The 27,247-nt window shown below is 42.0% G+C and overlaps 1 protein-coding gene across 1 annotated transcript in view; it reads right to left on the bottom strand.

Annotated features, from left to right (window-relative positions):
- LOC109479311 (ATP-binding cassette sub-family A member 3-like) overlaps nt 1–26,894 on the bottom strand; it is a 28,498-nt gene extending 1,604 nt beyond the window's left edge. Inside the window, exons 1-32 of the mRNA XM_019781267.1 lie at nt 26,770–26,894; nt 24,726–24,916; nt 21,286–21,359; nt 21,038–21,069; nt 20,471–20,605; nt 20,028–20,147; nt 19,478–19,631; nt 18,380–18,506; nt 17,932–18,042; nt 17,435–17,500; nt 16,780–16,974; nt 16,364–16,548; nt 15,423–15,633; nt 13,597–13,711; nt 13,197–13,286; nt 12,585–12,776; nt 12,083–12,220; nt 11,522–11,738; nt 10,778–11,033; nt 10,153–10,404; nt 8,871–9,104; nt 8,184–8,490; nt 7,521–7,645; nt 6,939–7,064; nt 6,086–6,241; nt 5,158–5,331; nt 4,485–4,698; nt 3,119–3,420; nt 2,109–2,307; nt 1,437–1,562; nt 867–996; nt 389–455 (exon numbers count right to left, since the gene is read on the bottom strand). Coding sequence (XP_019636826.1) covers nt 389–455; nt 867–996; nt 1,437–1,562; nt 2,109–2,307; nt 3,119–3,420; nt 4,485–4,698; nt 5,158–5,331; nt 6,086–6,241; nt 6,939–7,064; nt 7,521–7,645; nt 8,184–8,490; nt 8,871–9,104; nt 10,153–10,404; nt 10,778–11,033; nt 11,522–11,738; nt 12,083–12,220; nt 12,585–12,776; nt 13,197–13,286; nt 13,597–13,711; nt 15,423–15,633; nt 16,364–16,548; nt 16,780–16,974; nt 17,435–17,500; nt 17,932–18,042; nt 18,380–18,506; nt 19,478–19,631; nt 20,028–20,147; nt 20,471–20,605; nt 21,038–21,069; nt 21,286–21,359; nt 24,726–24,782 — 4,887 coding nt within the window. The 5' untranslated portion in view covers nt 24,783–24,916; nt 26,770–26,894. The remainder of the gene's footprint in view (nt 1–388; nt 456–866; nt 997–1,436; nt 1,563–2,108; nt 2,308–3,118; nt 3,421–4,484; nt 4,699–5,157; nt 5,332–6,085; nt 6,242–6,938; nt 7,065–7,520; nt 7,646–8,183; nt 8,491–8,870; nt 9,105–10,152; nt 10,405–10,777; nt 11,034–11,521; nt 11,739–12,082; nt 12,221–12,584; nt 12,777–13,196; nt 13,287–13,596; nt 13,712–15,422; nt 15,634–16,363; nt 16,549–16,779; nt 16,975–17,434; nt 17,501–17,931; nt 18,043–18,379; nt 18,507–19,477; nt 19,632–20,027; nt 20,148–20,470; nt 20,606–21,037; nt 21,070–21,285; nt 21,360–24,725; nt 24,917–26,769) is intronic.
- Between the last annotated feature and the right edge of the window lie 353 nt (nt 26,895–27,247).

The raw sequence follows: 27,247 nt of genomic DNA, 5'->3' as shown, positions 1-27,247 counted from the left end.
ACTGATACATGAATCAGCACCAAGGACAGGTACAATGTATGGAACTGATACATGAATCAGCACCAAGGACAGGTACAATGTATGGCACTGATACATGAATCAGCACCAAGGACAGGTACAATCTATGGAACTGATACATGAATCAGCACCAAGGACAGGTACAATCTACGGAAATGATACATGAATCAGCACCAAGGACAGGTACAATCTATGGAACTGATACATGAATCAGCACCAAGGACACGTACAATATATGGAACTAATACATTAATCAGCACCAAGGACAGGTACAATGTATGGAACTGATACATGAATTGACTTACATGTACCAAACTAATGAAATTATTTCCAGATACAATGTATATTGATAAAAAATTGTTTTCCTTACCAAGAAGATGATAGGAGGATCCCCCACAATGGCTGATGCTGTGCTCAGCTTCCTCTTGTTCCCGCCACTGGAAGGACAAGTATGTTAGAATTTATATTAAGTTACATGTAACTTGTGCGGTCCAGGATTTTATTTTTGGTGTGTTTGTTTGCTTATGTGTGCATGCTTGATTGAATACAATTGAACCTCAGAAAATTGTGTAACTGTAGACAGACAAGAAGTTCAAATTGGAGGCTAAAATGGCCATTATTTAAAAATGGATGAAGAGCATAAAGTTAAATTAAGTTACATAAAGTTAAAGATCATGACTGATGTGAGTGTCTAACTTCATGAAATTCGAAGATGGGCACAATGCCACTTAAGCTCCCATCCAAAAGGCAGGCTTCATGTACACTCTATACTGTAATGGTCAACAAATGTTTAAAAAAATGGTCTTCATAAGGCAAAGACTGTACATAGGGTAGTTCCATATATTCACCTGTATGTTCCACAGAGCTTGTCGGCGTACTCTCTGAGGTTGAGGTGTTCGATGGTGGCGTCCACCACGCCTTTGGTCCGGTGGGACGGGATTCCACGCAGGTTAGCGTACATGGTCAGCAGCTCACGTGCTGTGATAAGATATGCCAAAAAACTGTTACTCAAGGAACTGGACATGATTTTGGAAATGGTCAGATGTTTCAAGTAGCATCTACTAACTTTCGTCAGTGACACTAGAGACTTGTGCAGAAAGGCAGAGCACAAAATTTTTTGGACGTCCAAAAGGAAAAAAAAAGTCCTCATTTGTAAATTCATCATTTTATCTGTTTCCATATACATTTGTACAAAGATGAACAAATAAGGCAGGCACAAACATAATATCTTTGCATCCCTTTCAAAGAGCTACAAGCCCAAATTGACCATTTCAGGCTTCAAAATTCCAGGCTTGAACCTCTTATGGTCCAGAACCAGAATTGATACCCCAGTATAAAAACAGCCTGCATACATCTATTTTTCTAATTCAATAATAAACTGACCACTTAAATCAATGTCGACTTCAACTTGAACATACCAGTGAGTCTCTCCAGCAGGGCGTCGAACTGGGGGCAGTACCCCATTCTCTGACGTACCTCCCGCTGGTGGGTCTGGATGTTCAGGCCATCCAGGAATGCGGTACCAGTGGTGGCAGAGAGGTCACCTGGGTGGTAAAACAGGTAAAATAGGGATGTGTCAATGCCAAAATATGGAAAATGATATAGGTGTAGAGCAGTGCTAAGAATTTTTCCTTTCTAAAATTATTTTCTAATGTGTAATTTTAAACATAGTGTGTAAAACTACATGTATATGAAAAACTTAAAGTTCAGTGCCTAAAAGTGACGTCTTGGCATCATGATACACTGAGTAAGTCAGCAGAAAAAAGAATTGAGGAAAATGAAATTCCCTTTCTTTCTTTGTTGTAATATCATTGTAGTTCTCTTGATAAAGTTGAAGCACCTGTAAATGTATTGTGCATTATAGCACTTTGGCATATTTGCATATAATATAAGGCTAACATCCCGTCTGTAGTTTCCAAATGTTATGTCGGAAAAGATGTCCTCTGCAACAGGCAAAATTCTTTTATATATAATTGCAACAGTGACCAAAAATCCAATGAAAACCTTGGAAAAATCAGGGTTTTGTGCAGGCGCAGTACGCTCTGCAGACATGGTATGAAAAGCTAACAGTACAATGAGTCTCCCCCCACCTGTGAGCATGTTGAATGTGGTGGTTTTCCCAGCCCCATTCACACCGAGCAGTCCGAAGCACTCCCCGGCGGGGATGGACAGACACAGGTCCTTCACGGCCGGGCGTGTCGCCTTCTTACACTTCCTCATGCCGTACATCTTCCCCAGGTTACGCAGCACAACCGCTGACTTCCCCGTCTTTGGGTCCATGTTCAGCACCTGCAATTTGTATTGGGTCTTAGATTCTACTTATAACATTTGAATTTTGTATTACAACTCTCTGCTTTATGTGGGCAGCCATCACCAATCTGCCTGCACTGATCTACTTTGCAAGTAATGACAATATCATTGCCTGAGTACAAAGGGGTGTGGAAGTCATAAAATCTTTAGAAATTACATTAGAAGCAGAAGATTTCATTCTTCTGCATGTGCACTCAGACCTGTGGATTTCTTGCTTGAATAATACATTAGACAGTGTAATCACTTGCTGATTTTGCCCTTTGGTGTACCATTGTTTCTAACATGTCTCAACTTCACAGGCAATGGTGGCACAGCAGCAGCTCACCGAGTTATATTACACTGAACAACCTAGCTGTTACACCTAACTTACTGTCCTAATCTTTGCACATCTTATTGTAAGTGTTGCTTAAAGTATCTAGACTAGTGATGATACCCTGGCCTTTTACTTGGTGGCAGTTCCACTATCCTAAGGATCATGTTTTAAGAAAACCTCAATCTATTATATAGTAACAAGCTGTTATGCCAAAAAGCAGTTACTCAAGCAACTGGATATGATTTTGAAAACGTCAGACGTTTCAGCTAGTATCCACTAGCTTTCGTCAGTGACTGAGAGACCAGAGGGGAAATGCAGGTTTATAAGCACAAACTATTGATTGATATGCAAATAAAGTGAAGACAAATTTTTGGAAGTCGAAAAAGGAACAAAAGTCAGACAAGTCAAGACAAGATAATGCAAATTAGTCAGAAAGCTCCTGTTATGGCATTGAGATAACAGTAATCCTCCACTCACTGTTTTGCGCTCCTCTGCCACGTCCTCGTCCTCCACCTTTCCCTCGCTCCCTCCGTCCCGCGCCTCCTCCCTGAAGCACAGGAACGTGAAGAACTTGAACTCCACCAGCAGGGTCACCAGGAAGTACACCAGCCCCTCCCCGGCCAGGAAGGCGACCGGCTGCCCCACGCCGGGCGTCGCCCACTCGAAGCTGTTGTCGTAGTAGGTGATGTTGGATGCCTCGCAGGCCTGCTTGGCAAAGTCGCTGGCGGTGCACTGGGCACGAAGCTGGCTGTTGGTGGACAGGTCTATGAAACCCTTGCCTGGGGGGAAATATAAGAATGATAAATAAATTTAATGCAAATTTATTCTTAAGATAGGTTTTAAGGGGTTTTCTTTTACACAACCACTATTGTCTGTAACCTTGCTAAATACCTTTCAGTGTCACCAGTTCCTCAGAACTTCTGACTGGAGTTCTGCTTCTTGCCGCTTTACATGTATGTAGTGCTTTTGCTGCGAGAACACAATCCCAAACTTGTGTTCTCACCGCAAAAGCACCACCTGCATGTACATGATTGTGTACATCGGCCACAGCCCTTCCATTGGTTGTGTAAAAGAAAATCCCTACATCCTATAGCTATACTCTACCAACCTGATAAAACAATTTTTGGAAATTTATTCTTGCCATGTAATTGTAACTGTACACTTACCCAGTGCGTGTGTCAGATAACTACTGAGTGCATGTGTGGGTTTACACTTACCCAGAGCGTGTGTGGGCAGCAGCAAGTTAGAAGGCGATGTCCTCGTGATGCTGCCCAGGTCAGTTAACTAGTACACACTTGCCCAGGACATGTGGGTTTTCTACACACATGGGTGGGTCAACTAGTTACTTACCCAGTGCGTGTGTGGGCAGCAGCAAGAAGACAAAGTTGAGTATCTCTGCGATGTCCTCATCGCCGGTGATGCTGCCCAGGTACATGTACAGAGCCCTGCTACACACTTACCCTGAGGGCAGGTGTGAGTTAACTACTGAGTGCATGTGTGGTTTTACACTTACCCAGTGCGTGGGTGAGTTTACTGTACACTTACCCAGTGCGTGGGTGAGTTTACTGTACACTTACCCAGTGCGTGGGTGAGTTTACTGTACACTTACCCAGTGCGTGGGTGAGTTTACTGTACACTTACCCAGTGCGTGGGTGAGTTTACTGTACACTTACCCAGAGCGTGTGTGGGCAGCAGCAAGAAGACGAAGTTGAGGATCTCTGCGATGTCCTCGTCGCCGGTGATGATGCCCAGGTACATGTACAAAGCCCTGCTACACACTTACCCTGAGGGCATGTGTGAGTTAACTACTGAGTGCATGTGTGGGTTTACACTTAAAGCTTACCCAGTGCATGTGTGGGCAGCAGCAAGAAGACAAAGTTGAGTATCTCTGCGATGTCCTCGTCGCCGGTGACGCTGCCCAGGATGAAGACAGCAATGATGGATCCCAAGGTCACCATGGACAGCAGGAAGGTGATGAGGGAGTAGGCTGTCAGCGGGGAGTCGAACATGAACCCCGCCATGTAGGTGAAGGGCAGGGCTGCCCAGCCATACAGCAGCTGGGAGAAAGCAAAAGAAAATGATCTCAAAACCAAAGTTTAGGCCTATTAAATTTGTTCCAACACAAAAGAAACACTTGCTAGGTTAGCTCAAATGTTCATTGAATTCATTTGAGGTACTGGAAGTGTCTGGTTCCAAGATCTGAATGACAGCTTATCTGTTTTGGTAGAATCTATAGATGTAAAATTTAACCTTTGTTCCAACACAACAGAAACACTCAGCATGAATTTTCAGTCAGTCTTGTTGACCTAAATTATCTTAAATGAACTCAATGAACATTCTAGCTTCCACTCTGTACGCTCAGTCAGCATTTACTGGTTCCTTGTACCAACTCTTTTTGAGAAGTGCAATGAAACAGTTCCCCAAACCTAAACATGCCACCTATAAGGACTGTTGTACATTGTATGCCCCCAGTATTTTGAGCCCTCCCATTCCTATTCCCAATTTCCGACACTCACCAGCAGGGTGACCACAGTGCCGAGGTTCTCTCCCCCGTAGTCGTCGGTGTTGAAGGCAGCAAACATGATGACCAGGCAGACCCAGGGCACCAGGTAGTTGATCATGTCCCACACGTACGTGGCCACCCAGTACGTCACAGGGTCCAGCCCACTCACAAACTGGATGTGTTTGGCCTGAGAAGTGGACATTCAATGAAAAAGGGGTCAGAGCTGTGCTAAAATATGCTCAATACCAATCTTTCCTGTTTAGATTTAAAACTTTTGAACCAACACAAAGAAGTTCTCTCACCTAGAGCTTTCACCGACTGACCCAGTGAGACTTGTCACATGGTTGCAAGCGCTAGGTGAGAGAACTTCTTTGGGTTGGATCAAAAGTTTTAACTGTAACCATCTAACTACCAACACACTAGATGAACTTTCATGATCCTATCTTTCCTTTTAAGACAAGGGGAAGTCAGTTTTGCTAACCTTACACCACCTCTCGTTGCACACAGGTAGCAAAGAGACAATGTGTTGACAAGCCATATAGCAGGGGTGCCCAGGCTGAGGCTAATCCCAGCTAAGGTGGCACTGTGTCCAGTAGGGAAAAGGAAGAAAACCAAGCAATGACTTGGAGAAGGACAGTCAAGTGAGACCTTGCAGAGATTAGTTGCAGTAGGAAAGTGGGTGCAACAGATAAGAGAAGACAGTAACGGCATGACTTGGTGCCAAAAACTGTCATGAGGATGATGATGACTGCTTTCCTGTTTGTATCTGTTTTCCTTTGCATTGCCTCCCATTCCATTAGATTTCCTTACCTTGGGCACACACATTTAAATTACAGTCATGAAAACTACAACACAATAATATACAAAATTGATAATATTACAAGTACATGATTGTACAGAATTATAGACCCAATCAAAATGTTTCCATTAGATTTCCTTACTTTGCATTGTCTCTCATTGACGACGAATGGCACGAAGCTTGCAGCGAGGAAGGCCATGCCGTAGACCACCAGGATGGCCAGACTCACGCCCGCCCCGCTCCGTGAGGCGTTCTCGGCCAGGTTCTCTGCACTGTTGGGCAGGGGGTAGTTGGTGGCCTGGGAGGGGGGTGTAAAAGAATTTTAGTTTTATGTACTAGACGTTTTTTTTCCTTTGTTCTTTTCTCAAGGAAAAAAATTCTGGCTGACAAATCACACAGCTAGGGTACAATGTACAATGTATGTCATAAGCTATGATACAGCTGTAAGACACTGTACATGTCTGGAAGCTCCCATACCAACACCATTCATTTATAAAAAACCATACAAAGGTTTTTGACTAGCCTGGGTGCTATCTGATTTGTTACAAATCCGATGGCATCCAGGCTAGTCTTTGACGTGAATGTCTGACCAAATGTCTTTTTCGAACTTCGAACTTTCACTCACACACACACACACACACACGTACATACATGTAACATACATGCACGCACACATACACACAGACAAACATGCAGACAATATCTAACACACACACACACACACACAAACACACACACACAACACACGTACATACATGTAACGTTAACATACATGCACGCACACATACGCACAGACAAACATGCAGACAATATCTAACACACACACACACAGAAACACACACACACACACAGACAATATCTAACACACACACACACAGAAACACACACACACACACAGAAACACACACACACACAGAAACACACACACATGGCACACACACACACACTCATACAGACACACACACACACACACAAACACACACACACAGTCGTACCTTGATGCTGTGGTCAGTGCTAGTGTAGAACTGCAGAAGGATGTTACTCAATGCATTCAGCGACACGGCAGGGAAATGATACCCCTGGTCACTGTACCAGGCTCTGGCAAGGGTCTGGCTCTCATTCTACAGAACACAGAAATCAACTAAGCGTAAGCAAACTGAGTACATGTACTAGGCTGTATTACAGTTTTTACTTGTTAACAATTAACGTACTTGTCTATATTTGTTTTAAAGCTTTCAATGTCCCTGTTCTGAAGCACTGAGTCTCTGTTATATTGAGTACATTTACATGTATGCATAATAGTCTGTCTGGTCATAGAATGAAACTGAACTATCATATTGAGTAACTGAAATTTTGCATGCACAAAATGCCAACCTTTCCTCCCAGTCAGAATGTCTTTCTGTTCAACAAGTTTGCTTGATCAAGGCCAAAACGTAACTTTTGGGCACTTAACAAAGTTGGTGTGAGGTATAAGTGCTATGCTAGGAGATGGTGGCAAACGTTTGAAGGCTGTAAGGCTGTATTTGTGAGGAAAACACTTGTCAGAGAGACAGTTCCATGTTGCAGAATAGTCTTACCTCAGGGTTAGAGGAGAGGGTGAAGCCGGCCAGGGTGCTGCGGAAGTAGGAGGCAGAGTCACTGGTCCTTAGGACGTGCTCCTGGTAGTACATGGTGGTGTCCGGCAGGAAACTTGCATTCACACCTGACAAACACAACGGTATTCTGGTATTTACGTAGCAGTTAGCGATGTGTGCCTTATTCCTGTACCTATAAAATCACTTGGCAAATAGAACTGTGTCCTGGTTTTTACATAGCAGTTAGGGATGTGTACCTTATACCTTTACCTATAAAATCACCTGACGTATAGAATGGTATTCTGGTTTTACAAAGCAATTAGGTATTTGTATCTGATAACTGTACCAGTAAAATCATTTACTACTAGATATAATGCACCATTTTTTACACTTTGTCTAGCATTTCAGAATTACACTGGGAGATCTACAGGCGTGAATGAATGAATGAATGAATGAATGAATGAATGAATGAATGAATGAATGAATGAATGAATGAATGAATGAATGAATGAATGAATGAATGAATGAATGAATGAATGAATGAATGAATGAATGAATGAATGAATGAATGAATGGATGAATGGATGGATGGATGGATGGATGGATGGATGGATGGATGGATGGATAAATGACTGTAAAAACTGTTTAAGCAAACTGATATTTTACCTATGGGGCAGGTACTGGTGGGTGCCATTCGCAGCATACAGGAGTAGCAGTGGTAGTAACCAAAGTCCTGGCTGTTCACACACTTGCCCTGGTATGATGACGAAGCGTTGGCTGTGACGGAGTCAGCATACAGAGCGTCAGCGCACTGTGAGTTCAGGACCAGGTTGGGATAGCCGCAGCATTGCGCGTTGTCCGTTAGCGTTGTCCCTTGTACGCTGCTTCCCGCGTTGTCGGACACGAGAGAGTTGACGGTGGAAGTCACGTCACTTCCTTGCATGTTGTACTGGGACAGGTATGCGGATAGGTGCTACAGGGCAGAATAATCAAGACTTAGACACCCAGCAATTTGTGACCTTACATTTGAAAAGCCTGCGACATTTGCTATTACTCTTATAGCTTATACAATCAGATGTATGTCACTTTGTAGCAATAGTATTGTAGTAGTTGGCATCCTTCCAAGGTGGTTTTAAAATTTAAGCGTGTTACATATTAATATATTAACTGCTATCTAGCTTGGGGCACCTACACTAGCAAGCTTTAAAAATGACACTTAGTGGCCTCATTCAAAGTGGATTGTTGACTACACTGTTATTGGAAAGGAATGATACAGTGTGATCTCTAAATATGAATTATGGAGTGATCTTTTATCATCAAACATCAACTAATTCAGCAAAGTAACTCTCTAACCTGGAACAGGTTCCCGCTGCTGTTCTGAGTCCTCAGGTCGGCGAACAGGCCCGTGGTCTGCTCGTTAGCGCTGGCGTTGGCGAAGTTGAGCTCTCGGGCGGGGTCGCTGGAGCGGGTCGGGAACGTGATGCTGACCAGCAGGCCAAGGAACACGAAGAGCAGGGGGAGGATCAGCTGCGTGATCAGAGCCTTCTTGTCGCGCTTTGCGCTGAGGAAACGCTTCACTATCATTGCCTGAGGAAAGATTGAACGCTCACTGTTACCTTCCCCAAGAAAGTTATGTTATCGGTACCATTCATGTGTTTGTGTGAGTGTATATATGTGTGTGTGTGTGTGTGTGTGTGTGTGTCCATCTTTCTTCGAAGAGCAGCTGGAGGATCAGCTGGGTGATCAGAGCCTTCTTGTCTCGCTTTGCGCTCAGGAAACGCTTCACGATCATGGCCTGAGAAAAGATTGAACGCTCACTGTTACCTTCCCCAAGAAAGCTATGTTATCGGTACCATTCATGTGTGTGTGTGTGTCCGTCTTTCTTCGAAGAGCAGTGGGAGGATCAGCTGGGTGATCAGAGCCTTCTTGTCTCGCTTTGCGCTCAGCAAACGCTTCACTATCATGGCCTGAGGAATAAGGCTGTGTTATCAGTCCCATTCATGTATGTGTGTGTGTGTGTGTTTATGTGAGTGTATAAGTGTGTGTGTGTGTGTGTGCTTGAGAGCAGAGGGAGGATCAGCTGGGTGATCAGCGCCTTCTTGTCCCGCTTCGCGCTCAGGAAACGCTTCACGATCATGGCCTGAGGAGGGAGCAAACATTCATTGTTACCTTTGCAAGAAGGTTATGTTATCGGTACCATTCATGTGTGTGTGTGTGTGTCTGTCTTTCTTTGAACAGCAGTGGGAGGATCAGCTGGGTGATCAGCGCCTTCTTGTCTCGCTTTGCACTCAGGAAACACTTCACGATCATGGTCTGAGAAAATTTTGTACATACATTGTTACCTTCCCAAAGAAAGCTATGTTATCAGTACCATTTGTGTGTGTGTGTGTTTGTGTGTGTCTTGTGTGTGTGTGTGTTTTGTTTGTGTGTTTTGCATGTGTCCATCTGTCTGTAAACACAACAACTCAAGAATCTTTGGGTGGATTGTCTTAATATTCCATAGTTTAAGTACTGGCAAAAAGTAGTGGTTGATACTTGTCATTAAACATAGCTTGAATTCCTTCCGTTGTGCATGAAACGTAACAACAGCCAATATTTCAGCACCAAGGAGATGACCACAAAGTTTTCACAGCACCTTGAACTGCTGCCACTTCAGCGCGCACCCCTTCACCAGGTCTCCGTTGTCCCTGTACCGGTACACAGAACCGTCCTCCATGTTCACCGCGCTGTGGGGCGGCGGGGCCACTATCCCGTTGCCGTCAGCTGCCAGCAAAGTCTCATCCACGCTGGTTGTCTCTTGGGTCATCACTGTCCCATTGGCCTGTCCGTTACTGTGGGCCTGGAGGTTGGTGAGGCTCCCAATGCCGTCCAGTGTCCCTTCACCAGTCTAAATAGGTGATACAGTAGTTCAGGTGAGCAAAAAGAACTCATGGGACTGCTTAGGAAACTAATACATTGATACACAAGCTAGAAATTGAAAGAGAAGAGCTGAAAGGAAGCAAAGGTGGATGTTCTTCTCTCTAGTTTCTTTGTTGTTGCATGCAAGATTTTGAAGTTACAAAATGGCGTATCCAGGGCTGTACATCAATTGTTGGACATCTCAGGAACTGCTATTCCAACTGCTAGGAGGGAATGAATGAGTGAAGGAAGGAAGGAAGGAAGGAAGGAAGGAAGGAAGGAAGGAAGGAAGGAAGGAAGGAGGCATGAAAAAATTGATCTACATGTATTTTGGTACATAAAAAAACCCTTAAGTTCCTTACCCTCATGAAGACCTCCTCCAGGGTTGTGACAGAGACGCCAAAGCTGTTGATGCCGAAGAGCTCCCTGTTCTGCTCCAGCTCCCTGAAGAGCGGCGCGAAGAGGCTGGTGGTCTCGGTGGGGAGGATGAACGCCATCTCCGACCCCACGCTCCCGCCAAACAGTGCAGACGGAACGTGCTTCTCCACCTCGTCTTTTACCTTCTGTTCCACACAGACTGGCGACTTCGCAAGGGTTAGGTGATATCCCACTCCAAACCTGCAGCACAGCAAAAATGAATGAATTAATGGTTTATTCCTCAAAACACATAGCAGCCATAGGCTGAATTGAGTGTTTCAATACACATGATACATGTAGATTAAAAAGTCAGGTAATGTATAATGCACAAATCTCAGCGTTCTATGACTATGCATACTGTTTTGCTATCACTGGTACTGCTTGTTTAACAGAGAGGTCATGTGGACAATCAGAGTGTTCTGAAATTGTTTTGTTCTTATCCTGAGGGTAGCCAGTAGATGTTTCTCCCTGGTGTCTGTGCTGTCACCTCAAAAAGGAGAGAGCCAGTTCCTAAATGTAGGGCACTTTGGCAAGGACTGTGAAAAGTTTTGGCAGAGTTCACGTCAGTGTTGAGCTAGTGATGTTATAGGAGTATAAATAGTCTAAACAACACACCAAAGCACCCATGCTGAAAATCTATGTGTATACAAATTTAAATAAAACAAATAGGATAACAACATAAGACTGACCTATTCTTGAGAAAGAGTGAGCTCCCGCTGCAGGTGAGTTTTCCGTTGGCCATGATGGCAATCCTGTCTCCCAGCAGGTCGGCCTCGTCCATGTAGTGTGTGGTGAGCAGCATGGTGCGCCCCTCCTTGTACTTCAGCAGCAGGTCCCACGTGGCCCGCCGCGCGTACGGGTCCATACCGGCGGTCGGCTCGTCAAGGATAACCACCTGGGAACCGCCTGGGAAGAAGCATTGTATTTGACATTACGGAGTACAGTAGCATTCAGCTCAGAACCAAGACATCTTGGGTTTGATTCCCAGACATTTCCTGATGTTGTGCCATTATGAAAGGCAGGTAAAAATGAGTACATGTACCTAGCTTTCGTTATGGATGTCTCTCAGATAGGACATCAGAACTGTTTACACTTCAGTAACATGAATACAGCCTTGCAATCTTACAAAAGAGTGATGAGATGCTGTTATCTATCTGGTATAAACCTTGATCAGTGAACCTTACGTTCCCTATCATGTTCTTATGATTGACACAGTTTTCATGTCCAGAGTGACATGGATGAACCCTCACCAATGAGAGCCATGGAGCAGGACAGTTTCCTCTTCATCCCTCCCGACAGCTGGTCGGAGACAGTCCCAGACTTGTTCTCCAGCTGAAGGTCCTGCAGCATCTGGGCAATCTCCCTCTTAGCTTCATCACCTGTCTTACCTGGGGACAGGTGGAAAACAGGTAAGACACAGGTGAAGTTACGATTAATATTACTGTTATTGCACAGCAACTGTAGGAACTACACTGTAGCGCAATATCTGTGCAATCTCTCTCTTCACTTTATCACCTGTCTTAACGCAGGATAGGTGAAACACAGATGAAACATAGGAGAGACACAAATTACATTGGTGAGATAATTAAAGGTTAATGACCTGTCCTGAGGTGTATCTGGTGTCATAAGGCTGGGTCTTTTACTATAACCATTGATTATACTGAAGGGCAGTTATACTGGCTATGCAGTACAGGAATACACGATCTAGGACAGGCCATACATGTTACAACTACCAGCTTAGAAAACCCCCACCTTTCAGAGTGATGGCGAAGTAGAGATGCTCCCTGACAGTAAGCCTGTCAAACAGTACGTTGTGCTGTGGGCAGAGTCCCAGACTGTTGCGTATCTCGTCCATGTTGGTCAGGATGCTGTGGTCATTCACGGTGGCCGTGCCGGAGGTCGGGGGGAACAGTCCCGTCAGGATGGACATGGTCGTGGTTTTACCTGAGAGAAATAGACATGGGAAATTGGAAACTAAAGGTAAAATTTGCAGAGCAAATACCTGTAAGTTCACACTGTCTAGCCCAACAAGTTAACCCTGTTTATTACCCATTCATATATCTGGTGACACAGTCCAACTCTGTCCAGCTATTCACTGACAGCTACATTACGTAATCCAACACCACAGGGTGTTGCCTCAGCACCAGTTACCATGGTGACAGACAGCTGGTCAAGGTCATCATTATTTGTTTGGTATGAAAGAAGGAGATAGAAGAAGAAACTGAGCAAAAACAATATGTATGGTCATTGAATTTGTTTAGAATGGAAGAACAAGAAGAAACTGGTGAGCAAAAACAATATGTTTTCCTTCTGCAATGGTAATCATAAAGTTACCATGTACCATTTTTATCTACAACAACGTACCAGCCCCGTTATGCCCCAGCAGTGAGGTGATCTGGCCCTTGTACATGTTGAGCGACAGACCATCCACAGCAACCTTTCTCCCGGTGGAACCTGGAATTTTAGTTAACATGTACAATGTAATATTGTTATTAACTGATGCAATTAATTGATGTTAAAGGTGTATTTAATTCTTCAAACCTAGTAAATGAATATTATTTGAGCCTAACTTTTTGTATGTAATGATGTTTAATGTTGACAAGACAAAGTTTTTGACAGTAGTTAGAAGTGGATGTAAATAGCAATTAATAATAATATGATGTTTGTATTTGATAATGTGTGTCATGAGAGGACTCCAACAAGAGTAGTGGTGTGTTACCAGTCTATGCCACTAATTGGAAATTCCTGAAATAAACAAACAAACCTTTGAAGACCTTGCCCAGGTTATTGATGGAGATGCCCAGCGGCAGGCCCTGGGGCTCAGGCTCATGGGGTGAGTCTTCGGTGCTTGGGTTGTTCGCTGGCTCCATCTCGAGATCCTGACAAGAAATTAGGACATACGGTAAGCCATGATGTACTAGAAATTTTTCTGCATACTGGTACCTGTACCAATGCAGGTATCACAGAATATTACCTGCACCAATGTAGACATGTGCAAGTAGACAGAAACACCTGCACAGCTCCAATCTTACCTGCACTTACCTGCATATGCAGGTGGTATTTCCAGCCCTGTGTACTAAATGCAGGGCTGGAAATATTTGATGAATTATGCACTTTCGTGCTTACCAAAACTGGAGCTGTGCATCAAATTTCTGACTGTGGGTGCACCTAGATATTTGTGTAGGGTTACATTATAACTCAAAGAACAGTAACTGAACACTCTAGACTAGTATACAGCATTTTCCTGGCATTTAATTGTTAGAAATTATGATTATAAAACCTTTTGTTACATGTAACTACACAATGCAACTGGGCAAAAAGTTGTACATGCAAGTAAGCAAAGTTATATCATTCAGAGCAGGGTCTTTTTTCCTGTATCTGTCACAATAATTTTTCTGATTAGCTAGAATAAGTTAGTATTCAAAGTGCCAATTGTAGGGACGACCTCCACCAGAATATGTTTCCTATCTTAAGAAGTGGTTCCAAGTTCAAGACCTAACCTGGCTCTGTTCATTAGCAACATGGTTGTCATAACATACCGAACTTGGGCCTTTCTTCTTCTTTGTCTTCTGCAGAAACCAAATATATATATACTGGAAGTTACAGTAACTGTATACACAGCCAGTTGTAATATCAGTTATTAGTTGGAGTTGGACTATACTGTAGGCATGCAAATGAAAAAAAAAATTCTGGGTTTAGGTCGAAAAATCTCAGACTTACGTCCTCAGGTAATTCCCTTTGCTGGCGCTTATAAAAGGACAAATGATTTAGTACAGCTGAACTCTAAGGGAAAAAGTCAGGTTGTCTAACTGTGGCCACTAAAAAAACTTTGCATGCAACATGCATGGAGACTGCCTTCTGACTCAAACATAATTCTCACTTCTATATGATGATCATAAATGGTGAGGGGAATGAGGGGGGATCAAGATCAACTCAGTTTTTAAAATCAGCTTTTGGCAAACTTGACTTAAGTGCATGCAAATACTAGACTGCGTATACAAGCACATTTCATGCAATGTGACAAGCTTGCATTAATTTGCCAGATGTGGTGTGTTTGCAACTGCAATAAGAATTTAACACAAAAATCAATGCATCCATTCTAAGTCTTTTAAAGTATTGGCGTCATAGTATATCATGCACTGGTCAGTACATAATGTTAGTAGTAACATATTTCAATATATTATGCATTCACTTAAAGATACATTTCATGTGTTGCAGTCACAGATTCATAGCAGATTCAACACAAAATCAAATCCGATTTTGAAAATTGTGCTATTGTTATACACACTCTGGCAAATCATGCTTGTTGTTACGCACACTGGCAAATCATGCTATTGTAACAGTTAATGAAACTTTATTGCATGTTCATTCCCCGAGGGGATAAATGCATGGATGTACAAAGTACAATGTACTAGAGAGTACTACAACAATAGTAATAAGGAAAGGCTAACATCAGGTCTAAGGTATACAATGCTAAAAAAGGAATATATATACCATTCGACAAAGTGTGCTGAATGGAAGAGCCCAGAAGATACCAGTAGAGTTTGTTTGTTGGTATGTTTGTTTGTATGTTTGTTTGTGTTTCCCTACCTCTCCGTGCTTGACCCTGTTGCTGGGGCCGCACCAGTAGGACCGGAGGAAGAGGAAGTAGGGGGGTTTGGGGACTCCGTACTTCCCGGGAAACACGGCCTCCACGTACCACGTCACCAGCAGGTAGCACAGCGTATCCACCACAAACATGGCCAGAACCATGGACAGGGAGAAGTTGTCATCCACTGACGGGGTGGTGCGGAAGTTGGACCTGTATAGTAGTAGAAGAATGTAAAGACATTTACAAAAATTATTTTAATTAATGCATCTGTGTCCACTACAAACATGGCCAGAACCATGGACAGGGAGAAGTTGTCGTCAACAGATGGTGTGGTGCGGAAGTTGGACCTGCATTAGTAGTAGAAGAATGTAAAGACATTTAATTAACGCGTCTGTGTCTACCATGAACATGGCCAGCACCATGGACAGGGAGAAGTCATCATCCACAGACGGCATGGTGCCGAAGTTCGACCTGCATTTACAATTAATAATCTTTATTATAATTATTGATTGGAAATTCATGCCCGAGGGCTAGTTGCTTACAGTTGTATAGAGTCTACTACTACTACATTAAACTATGCTATCATGAGGCTTGACTTCTTCTTTGAAATTGAAGGCAGAAGGCAATATAATGAGATGACCCATGCTCTGCATGATGAGTGGGTTAAATGATATCTAAAGTTAAGAACACTGCTGAACAATAATTTTTCCTTGAGACTCCAAATGGCTATCTAAAATGGCTAGTGTTGATGTCTCATGTTACGTATCATGATTGTCACTGAGTGTGTATTTGATATTCTATCGATTATTGTACTTTTAACATTGGATATTTGATGTTTTTAGAATACACAAAATACCTACTGTTGTCAAGAACAACACAATGCATTCAGGCACATGTCTGTGAGCTGTTTTAATAAAGAGTGCATTGAATCTAAATTTACCATGTGGCACCGATGGTGGCCTCCTCGTAGTATATGATGAGCCTGATGCCGATGGATGCACAGGTGTTGGACAGGAGGCAGGCTGCAGCCTTCTGAGGGGCTGACATGTCCTCGTACGACGTCACAATGAACTGGTACGGCATGTAGTTCAGGTACCACAGAACTAGGCTGAACAGCAACGCTACCTGTAAACCAACAGAAAGCAAAAATTAATTAGGTACAGAAAATGGTCATTGACAAACATGTCCTCGCATGGCATCACATGAAACTGGTACGGCATGATTGTAGTTCAGGTACCACAGAACAAGGCTGAACAGCAACACTACTTGCAAGGGAGAAAAAATTTTTTTTAAATGGCCCAACATGTCCTCCAAGGACGTCAGAGGTGCTCACAAGTAGAGAGGAGCAAAACGTACCTTTGCCCGTGAGAAGAATGTGGAGACCATGAAGCACCATGCGATGGAGGCGATGACCCAGAACAGCCAGAACACGATCAGCAGGGAGAGGTCGCTGTGGGCCAGGATGCCGGCAAACTTCAGCACCAGAGTGATGGGAACAACTGTCAGCAGCAGGAACAACAGGTTCTTCAGGAACCACGCAAGCCAGTGCACCTGGAGAGGATAGAGCAGGCATGTAAGACGGTTCTCTGTCTCTCTCTGTCTGTCTCTGTTTCTCTCTCTCTCTCTCTCTCTCTCTCTCTCACTCTCCTGTCTCTCTGTTTGTGTCTCTCTCTTCTGTCTCTCTCTCTCTCTGTCTCTTTCTCTGTCTCTGTCTCTCTCTCTGTCACTGTCTCTCTCTCTGTCTTTCTCTCTGTCACTGTCTCTCTCTCTGTCTGTCTCTCTGTCTGTCTCCCTCTCTCTGTCACTGTCCCTCTGTCACTGTCTCTCTGTCTCTCTCTGTCTCTTTCTCTGTCTCTCTGTCTGTCTCTCTCTGTCTCTCCCTGTCTCTGTCTCTCTCCATCTCTGTCTCTCTCCGCTTGCCCAGCATTATTTTCTTAGATTAAAATCTAAGATAGCACTTGGGGTCAATATGAAGCAAAACACACTTAATATATATTTATTTTTTACCCACCCAGTTGGCCAGACCCATCATCTTCATGCTCTCCTTCAGACGGGTCTCCTTCTCATACACAAGCTCCTGTGGAGGGGTGGGATAACATGGAGGTTAGACATCCAGGTAATCAGATATGCTAAAAAAACAGTTAACAAGCAACTGGATATGATACAAGCAACTGGATATGATGCAAGCAACTGGATTTGATTTTGGAAACGGTCAGACATTTCAGGTAGCATCCACTACATTTTGTCAGTAGGTGATGTGTCATTTAAGCTTGACCTACAGTTGACCTGTACTGACCTTGACCAGTAGGTAACACATTTAACCTTGATCTACAAGTGACCTGTACTGACCTTGACCAGTTGGTGAAACATTTAACCTTGACCTACAGGTGACCTGTACTGACCTTGACCAGTTGGTGAAACATTTAACCTTGACCTACAGGTGACCTGTACTGACCTTGACCAGTTGGTGAAACATTTAACCTTGACCTACAGGTGACCTGTACTGACCTTGACCATCATGCCTGCGGTGTAGATGAAGGCCAGGGTCAGGATGAGCGGCAGCAGGAAGCTGATGGTCTGCAGGAACGTGTCCTCACGCCACTTCGGGTACGGGAATTGCTGCAAATATACAATAGTTGGTTTGAACTGTAAACCTAATGAAATTTTCATGGTGATTTATTGTGTACATAATCCTCAGTGACCATGATGTACATGTAGTAAGATTGTGTGTAAGTTTGAAACTATACCAATAGAACTGGTTCAAGGTTAAAGATATACCATGTACAGGAAAATCCCAGAAGTCCAACCATCTTGACTTTTAAGCATCCACTTTGGACACAGATCTAGTAAAACACACATTCAGCAGAAAAATCCTTTAAGTGGGACTGGTGTGACTTAGTTATGTAAAAATGAACGGCAAACACATTAATAGATGTTAGTAGTTTAACTTTTGTACCTGCAGCTGTATCTCCACGTCTTGCAGAGCGTTGGCTGACCCGTTTGCTGCAGCCTGGTGCTGAATCAGCACAGTGTCCACCGCAGCCTGCAGTACCAGGAACCGCGCCTTGTAGTCCGCCCTGTCCCTGCAGCAGAGGTCAGGGAACATTGGTCAGAGGTCAAGAACAGAGGTCAGAGGTCAGAGGTTAGGAGACAGAGGTCAGGACGCAAGAAGAAGAAGACACGTCGTATACCATTAAAGGTTTCCTGGGCACATAAACATGGTTTATCGAATTTGCTTCTGAGGCCATTAGGAGAAGAAACACAAAATATCAGTGCTGTCAAACTGATAAACCCACTAACAATAACTAAGTTATAATATTGTATAATAATAAATAAAGTGAAGAAAGGTCATCATCCAGAAACAAAATTGAACTGTAATTATATCCTGAACACAATTTGTGACAGTCACTGTCATCTCTGACCATGATGCCTGCAGTGTATTCAGCAATGGCTTAGATCCTTCACTCCTGTTACTTTTGTCAAAGTATAGATTGGAGCAAAGGACAGTCAAAATTTTGGTATGTCTATTTTTGTGTCATAAACGTTCTGCAGTTCAACTTAATGGATGGTTTCTACCAACAGTACAAACACAGCTGAACATTCATACCATTGGGTATTTATCCATTATTCGTAGTGTTGGAGAAATGACAGCAATGAGAGAGAGGGAGAGAGAGAGAGAGAGAGAGAGAGAGACTGGTTTATTTGTGCCTTACACAAGGTACACATAAGAGCCTGTAAGCAGCCATATTTGGCTGAATTGGAAAGGCTTTTAAAATATACAACACAAAATGCGCTTATAGATTAGCTATTTGTTAAAAATTCTTTACAATTGATAAAAACCTACTCGTTACATATCTAGCTTACATTAAAATTTACCACACGTTAAAAATACAATAATGATATATAAAAACAGTTGATTGAATGTTTCTTTCAAGTTAAAATTACAGAAATAATGCAAAGTTATGATATGCAGGGTTGTATATGTGAAACTGATGTAGTGAATCATTTTTCACCATTCAAAAGCTTAACACAATGAGACAAATTGGGTATTTACCCAGTTTGCCTGGGTCCAGGCCGGGAGAATGTTTGGTAGGTTCTCTCCGTAGCCCAGGTTTTGCGAGTTCCCGCGATGTCGTGAGGCAGGCGTATGGCGTAGTGGACGTCATTAGGCAGGGACGTGGCGTTTGGCTCGATGTAGAACACAATCGCTGGTGTGCAAGGTAAGAGATATCTGGTTACACAATGTACAATACCACAAGCAATAGGCCACAACAGTCATAATTGTTGATATATTACAGCCATTCAGAACAAATCTGTCGACTTGGGAAGGTTTACATTAAAGTGTTGCTTTTAAAAGGCATCAACTGCTCTCATGGCCTTGACAGTGAAACTTGAGTATCCAGAAGCAAGTGGAATTGCAGGATTTCCATGATAGCAGCACCTAATTTCTTAAAAGCATGCAATTTTTTTAATTGGAACCTTCTACATACATGTATGAACCTTCAGCCTGATAAGGTATTACCATTTGAGGCATTTTTATTCGTTGCTGAACTTAAGGCAGTAGGAAGAAGTTAAAATGACAAATCCATGATGAGACCATTCACCTCCGTAGTAGGTGGTCTGCTCCTCAGCTACCGTCCTCGCCATGTCAAACTCTGACGCAAACTCCACAGTAGCAGGCTGCTTCTGAACCTGCGCAACTATCTGGCTCATCAGCTGGGTAGCTGTAAGGCAGGCAGAACATTGTAATTTTCCATATCAATACATTGTATTGGATTATGTGTAGCACTGTGTACTAGTACCGTGTACCTGTACAATTATTTACCTAAACCTAAACAAAATAAAACACTGGTGGATGGCATTTTTTACTGAAAGAATAAATTACATTTCAAAGATAACAATTTTGACAGTTTATAGACTTGTTTTTAAATAAAATACTCCGTGTCTGTTGACCCTCATACAAAGACAACAATTTACCACTAAAAAGACTACATGACATGGCCATCACGTGTACTTTCTACTCGTCAGAAACTGAGAAGTAACTCACTCAGGCTGTTTTTAGGGAAGTAGGCCACTTTATTGGGAGTATTTCCAGCCATAGCAGCCAACTGGGACATGTTGAGGGATCCCATACCCCCACCATTGTTGGTCTGGGGCTCTTCAAACCCAGGCTCATAGGTAGCTGAAGGAAGGAACAAAAACATGCAATAATTCAATAAACACTGCTATAAGGCACTATGGGGAACTATATATATCCTATAAAGTTTATTGCAAGTTCTTGCCCATAGGCTAATTGTAAGTAAATGTAACTTGAAATAAAAATTAAAAGATGGACAACAGGGTGGATAACAATATACAATTATGCAACTGCTCTAACTACTAAACACTAAATTCTAACTTATTCGAACTTATTGTATTATATAACAACTGAATCTAAATGTCGTCAGAATTTTGACTTAACATATGTAAGACTAGAGGTAAATGGTAAAGCATCACACTGTCCACAACCATCAGCCAAATTTGTTGATTGCTGGAAGGTTGCCAAAGTTGAGGGTATCTATGACAAGATGCTATGAATATTAACTTAAGGGAATGCAATATTATTGTTACTTACAGAAGCAGTGGTCTGTAGCTTCTAGCCTTCTCCTGCAAAATCAACAGCCAACAAAGATTTTAAACTCTTAGTAAGCATAGGAATACAATGCAAACTGATATTGTTTACCATCCAAGGCCCAGATGTCAATCCAAACTTCATCTACTCTGTGTCTTGTATTGTGCATGTATGCAAATGGCAAGAAACATTGAAATACATTACACATCTTACATCTTAAGTGTAAAGAGTGTTGCAGAAAATCTGCTTACCTTGCAATAATCAGCAGTGCAAACAAAGCGATGGGGACAAATATCTCGATGAAGGTACCAATGGGTCTTCTGATCTGTTGTACAAGGAATAGTAAGTAGTATGAGTAGAGCAGAATCATTCCTCAGTTAACGAACAGTATTTGCAACACAATTACTTCTCAGTCAGAGCTGCATAGTTCCCAATACAAACCTTAAATTTGTTCATCCTGTCACTCAGTACAAGGCTTAGCAAGTTAAATGTTAATGGGGAAAGCATGGTTAGACTATTGCAATTTACATTATTTGCATAGCAAAATGTATGACTGACAACTTCAATGTTATGATTGTGTATGTACTTGAGTTTTGTACCCACAACAATGCTCTTAGATGTATTCAGCACCAAGGACAGGCATGGATGTTGTTGACATTGAGTGCATGATTAGAAAAATGCTTTTCTTCATATACAGTAGATAATCTGTGATTGTGATTTAAGTCTCTTTGTGTGGGTTTTGATATTTTACACTTTGGTATTTAACAGTCTTCAGCACCAAGGACAGGCATGGGTGTTCTTAGCAAACTTCATGGTTGGAAAATTGTTTTTTTTTCATTCACCTGTATTTGTGATTGTTACTCTGATGTATTTGACTGTGTGTGTGTGTGTGTGTGTGTGTGTGTGTTTTGGATGTTGTATTTTGGAATTTTACACTTCTATAGCATACCACAGTCTCTTAGTGTTGTATTCAGTACCAAGGACAGGAATGCATGTACTTAATCTCATTCACATACATGTACATGAGGAAGATTTTTATTTCTTGCCATGGTACAACCTACATGGTACATGTATGTGAGATATGAAACCTGAAAGCACATAACTTCCTATAACAGATATATTCTACATAGTAGTGATTCTAAATTTACACGCCTGTGTCTTTCCAGTGCTCAAGTATCAAGTGTTGTGATCTCACCTGAATGAACTCTGCCAAGCCCTACAGAGAGCCATTCAAGGAATGGCTGTCATGTCATACTAATATCAAGGACATTTTTAATTGCTCTTTAATTCCTTTGTGTAAATTTCTTCCAACCTCTACAGCTTATTGAGTGAACTCTACCAAGCCCTAAAGAGAGCCATGAAAGGAATGGCTGTCATGTCAAACTAACATCAAGCATATTTTTAATATTGCTTTTTCCTTTGTGTAAATTTCTTCCAACCTCTACAGCTTATTTATTCATGAGGTGTCATAATCTGCTGGAAGGCAATGTCCCATTGAGTATGTAGGATGGGCCCAAGCACCTGCTTGGACAACGATTCAATAAAAACCTATGTAAAGAATGTTCTCATCCCACCCATATTAATAATAGTAATTGCTATCTTGTTCATCACAAGAGCCTGGGCCTTTTCATTACAATTCTTTTGTCATCAGGCAGCGCAGCAGCAAAACAGCGCCATGGTAACCAAATATTTGCAGCTGCAACATGAAGTGTTGCTTACTGGTAATAATTGCCAATTACTAAGGTTTGTATAGAGTTGCCTGTGGCAAGTGAAAAATGAATTCAAAGCTTGTCAGGCTGCTACAGTGGAATCTCTTGTATCTCATACAAAATCACAAGGTCACAATGTAGATGTACATGTACATGTATAAGAGATGTTGTATGTCAAAGTTACCCCGGACTTATCTTGATGTTATGATCACCATTTAAAGAGGCCACCAAGTTTTCCATGTTGACATACAAAAAGAAAAGTATTCTAGACTCCTTTTACCATCACAGAACCTTACACATTACCAAAAAATGGGTTTTTTAGCTTCCACTTTTTCAGAAAATCAAGAGTCAAAACCAATTAACATTTAGTCAAAATTTACAGGGAGCATTTGAACTAGTCACAATATTATATTGTTCTTCATTCATATTCAATATGTTTGAGCCAGGTGATTCTTCAACCTTTCAAGAAGCGCATCAAAGTTGGACATGTGGTGATGTGAATTCTCTAATCGCATTTGTTTAGCCTCAGCAGAAGAGACGTGTGCAAGGGAAGCACGTGTCACTGGTGGCAATTAACGGTGGCTTCACCAATGTCCCCAGGGGAAAATCTCTATCATATCATATCATATTATCCCGCACAGTACATCTGACGTAAACAGGTCTGCGTAACCTAGCAACAAGTGTTGGATCGGGTGTATCAGAAGCAGCGGGAGTTTTTTGAGCCAACTCAGGGATGGTACATCAGAAAAACACATATTTCATTATGCTGCCCACATGCAGAGTCAGTAATAAACTCAAACCACAAGCCTTTGCTTAACCAACAGTAGAGTCAAAGTAACATATGGTGCATAATTTCTTCCTCTTGCCATTTTTTTGTGCCCCCAAATTTTTATATTTGGTGCACCTGTGCCCAAAAGTGAATGTTCTCAACCCTGCTTTTGCATATCTTGTCTTATACAATTTTTCTGTGCCCCAGAATTTTTATGTTAGGTGCACCTGTGCCCAAAACTGAGTTTTGAGCCCTGCTTTTGCATATCCTGTCTTGTGTTTCAGGAGCCTATTATATAGTAAGAGTGCATTAAAAGGGTCAATTGCAGTGGTCAACCTCTTAATAGACTGACACTATAGCTTAATATAATCTACTTGTAATGCATATTACATGGACTAAAGCATATTCAATATTTTCCTGTACTGTTCAAGAAACATCAGGGCCTGAATTTTTTTTCTATTTTCTGCAGGGACTGATTCACAATAACAAAAGAGCCCTCTTACAGCTAGCTCATTATATTTTTTCTTGCAATATCAATTTCTATTTCCTGCAAATAGCAGGGTGTATAAGTGGGTACATATTGTTAGCCCTGAATTCTACACTTACACTCACTGCCCGGTTTATCGTCTGTTGTTCCCCGTCTTCCGAGGGTTTCATAATAGCTTGATGAGTAACAATTATCAAGTAGCACGGACACTAATCTCGACTCGATGCCAGGAACATCAGGACTCCACAAAAGCAAGACATCATTACTAGACACTAATTAGTACATGTACTAACCAACCCACCTGTAGCTTGATACATTGTTCTTCCACAGCACTATAGTAGCTTGATGAGCAACAATATTAATACCGGTAACTCAAGGCAAGGGACATCAGGATAAAAAATAATCAAGTAAGCATTAGACACTGATTATTTGAATGAAAGCTCATCTGTGTTGGTAGAATCTGACAAAGGTTGACGAGAACAACTGAAAATTCATGGTGAGTTTCTTTCTTGTGTTGGAACAAAGCTTGAGCTCTATAACTAAAGACACTACCAGTAAATCAGTTAGAGGGATCCCAGGCCCTACTAGGGTTTGGGTTGGCGTTAGGAAGAGCATCCAGCTGTAAAAATCCTGCTTCAATAAAAAAATACTTGTACTTGGTGCAAGCACGTCTAACCCCCGGTTGGGGAAAAATGACGTTAAATTCCGTTAAAAAAACAAACCCACCTGTAGCTTGATGTTCTTCCACAGCAACAGCAGAAACTGCCTGCCGCGGAGACCCATCTTGGTGTGACGGCCGCTCGATCAGCTCAACTCCAGATCTACCCGAGCATGATGGGGTTCCGCTGTTACCAAGGAAACGGTGCTGTCACAGGTGTGATGTCACCACGGCGAGACGCGATTGGCCCAGATGGCAGCTGAGGAGGAAAACAATTTTCTTAGAAAAAGCCTCGTGCATGGAACCTAATATGTACATCTATGGCCCAGGTACTATGAATGAGTTATACCGGCTATACAGATACAGATCTTAATATGAATGGAAATCTACCTAATAATATGTATCACAATTGGCTTAGATGGCAGCTAAGGAGGAAAACACTTCTTAGAAAAAATGCCTCACGAACAGAACCTAATATGTACATCAGCTACATCTATGACCCAGGTACTATGAATGATTTATGTTGTAAACAAGCACTAAAATTCAGCCTTGTAGTCATCATGGCTGTCAGTCATGCTGTTGTTGATACACATAAACCAATAAACTATCTGTTGTGTTACGCTGAAGGCTGGTTATACCGGCTAATAGTATACAGATACAGAAGCTGGTGTGTTATGCCAAAGGGCGGTTATATCAGCTATACAGATACAGATACAAATCTTAATATGAATGGAAATCTAGGATCTAGGAGGAAAACACGTCTTACAAAAAGCCTCATGAATTGAAATCTAGTACCTAATATGTACATCTGGTATGTTACGCCGAAGGGCGATTGTACCAACTATACCAAATTGAATACAGAGTACAGCGATACAGATCTTATGAATGGATCTCTCAACCTAATATGAATATATTGTAAATCTGACGATGCTCTGATCTAAAAAAAATCAACCCTGCTGCCTAAGCCCATAACTAGTACAAAATTGGCAGCCATTAACGGCTACTATAGTGTGCTAAAGACGGAAATTGTCCTGAAGTCAGCGCAGAGGGAGAGGACTGACAGAATTTGATATGGTGGAATTAAAATGGTGGTCCTGAACACCTGTAACACTGTACAATCTACTGGTGAATTGTTATAAATAAACAAATAAAACTGATAAATTGTAGCCAGGTTCCAAGTAGGAAAGAGTTCTTGCTCCTGTATCTTAAAATGTAAAATGTAAAACTTTAAATTACAATGTCTGGAAACCAAAGAAACTGGTAGGACCTAATGTACCCGTACAGAACACCTCAGAGTGTGCTATCACTTAAGCACATCAAGGACTTCTGTGTATAATGTCCTTAAGCACATGTATCAGGTAAGGCATGGACAGGTTATTGAAAAAACAGGTACTGTCAACAATTCTAACAGTGTATGTCTCAGAGAATGTAAACTGACAAACGGATCAAGGAATAAGCATTGTTCAAAATAAACATGTTGGATATAATCATGTCTCAAACTGGAATACAGACATAATCTCCTGTCAAACACTTATTGATCAACCTTTGATGACCTACATGCAAATATGTACATGAGCTCTCATTAAACAAGGCCCAATTTGGCAAACAAGCAAATGCCTCCTTGACGATTGTTTGGTCACTGTCAGTATAGCAGTCACTTTGTCTTGGCAATTTCAGAAGGGAGAAGACCTAATAAGTTTATATCTTGCTACTGTTTAAACTGCTACTTATACTGACGTTAGTGTTTAACACTAACGTCAGTTTCTGAAATTCATGTAACATTACCTAACGCATGCAAGTACTGGTACGTGGTCACTAGGGAAGCAGCTACATACATGTACGTAGTACTAGTAGATTCATAAAAGCTTTCAAGGTAAAACAGGGGCACAAAATACACATTCAAATCTTCACTTAAATTCAACAACACGTACAGACCTTAGGCACACCTGACTGTTAACTTACTAGCAGAATGTAGAGGGAGAACATTTACCTGGTACTTTGCAGTTGTGACAGTCCTAACACACCTGTATGGTTACACAACTGCATGCACACAACAAGGTGAAATAAGAGACAAAATACAAAAATCTTCACCAAAAACACAATCATACAAACCTTCAATAAGCAACACCTGACTTGTAGTTAGGTTGTAGAGAGAATACTTCCTCCTACTTTGCAGTTGTGACAGTCCTAACACACCTGTAAGGTTACACAACTGCTTACACAATAGGCTGTGTCAGGTGGAGATGTCGCATGCATGACACCCGAGCTCACCTGCTTTATCATGCAAATGAGGAGACAACCTGCCCGTCAGGTTTCTGACCGTCAGGTTTCTGACCGTCAGGTTTCTGACCCCGTCTTTTCTTTCACCCTTCCCGAATAATCCATGCTGTAGGTTCCAGTTCTAATGGACTAAGTGTATTCCACATGTACAACAGTTTTATACACTAAGATCCAAAATCAAACAACGTTAACAATTGGGTAATGAAACAAAACAGCTGGTTTGAAGCTGAATTCTAGCTCATTGTCCTTTTCCTATTGGGTGTCAATTACCCTTTATTATGGCCCAACAAGCTAGTACTGTGCTCTAGCG

This window comes from Branchiostoma belcheri, unplaced genomic scaffold, assembly GCF_001625305.1.
Source record: "Branchiostoma belcheri isolate BF01 breed outbred unplaced genomic scaffold, Haploidv18h27 scaffold48, whole genome shotgun sequence".
In the NCBI taxonomy this organism is placed as follows: domain Eukaryota; kingdom Metazoa; phylum Chordata; class Leptocardii; order Amphioxiformes; family Branchiostomatidae; genus Branchiostoma; species Branchiostoma belcheri.
The sequence above is the reverse complement of the archived record's forward strand: the minus strand, read 5'-3'. Positions and strand labels throughout refer to the sequence as shown.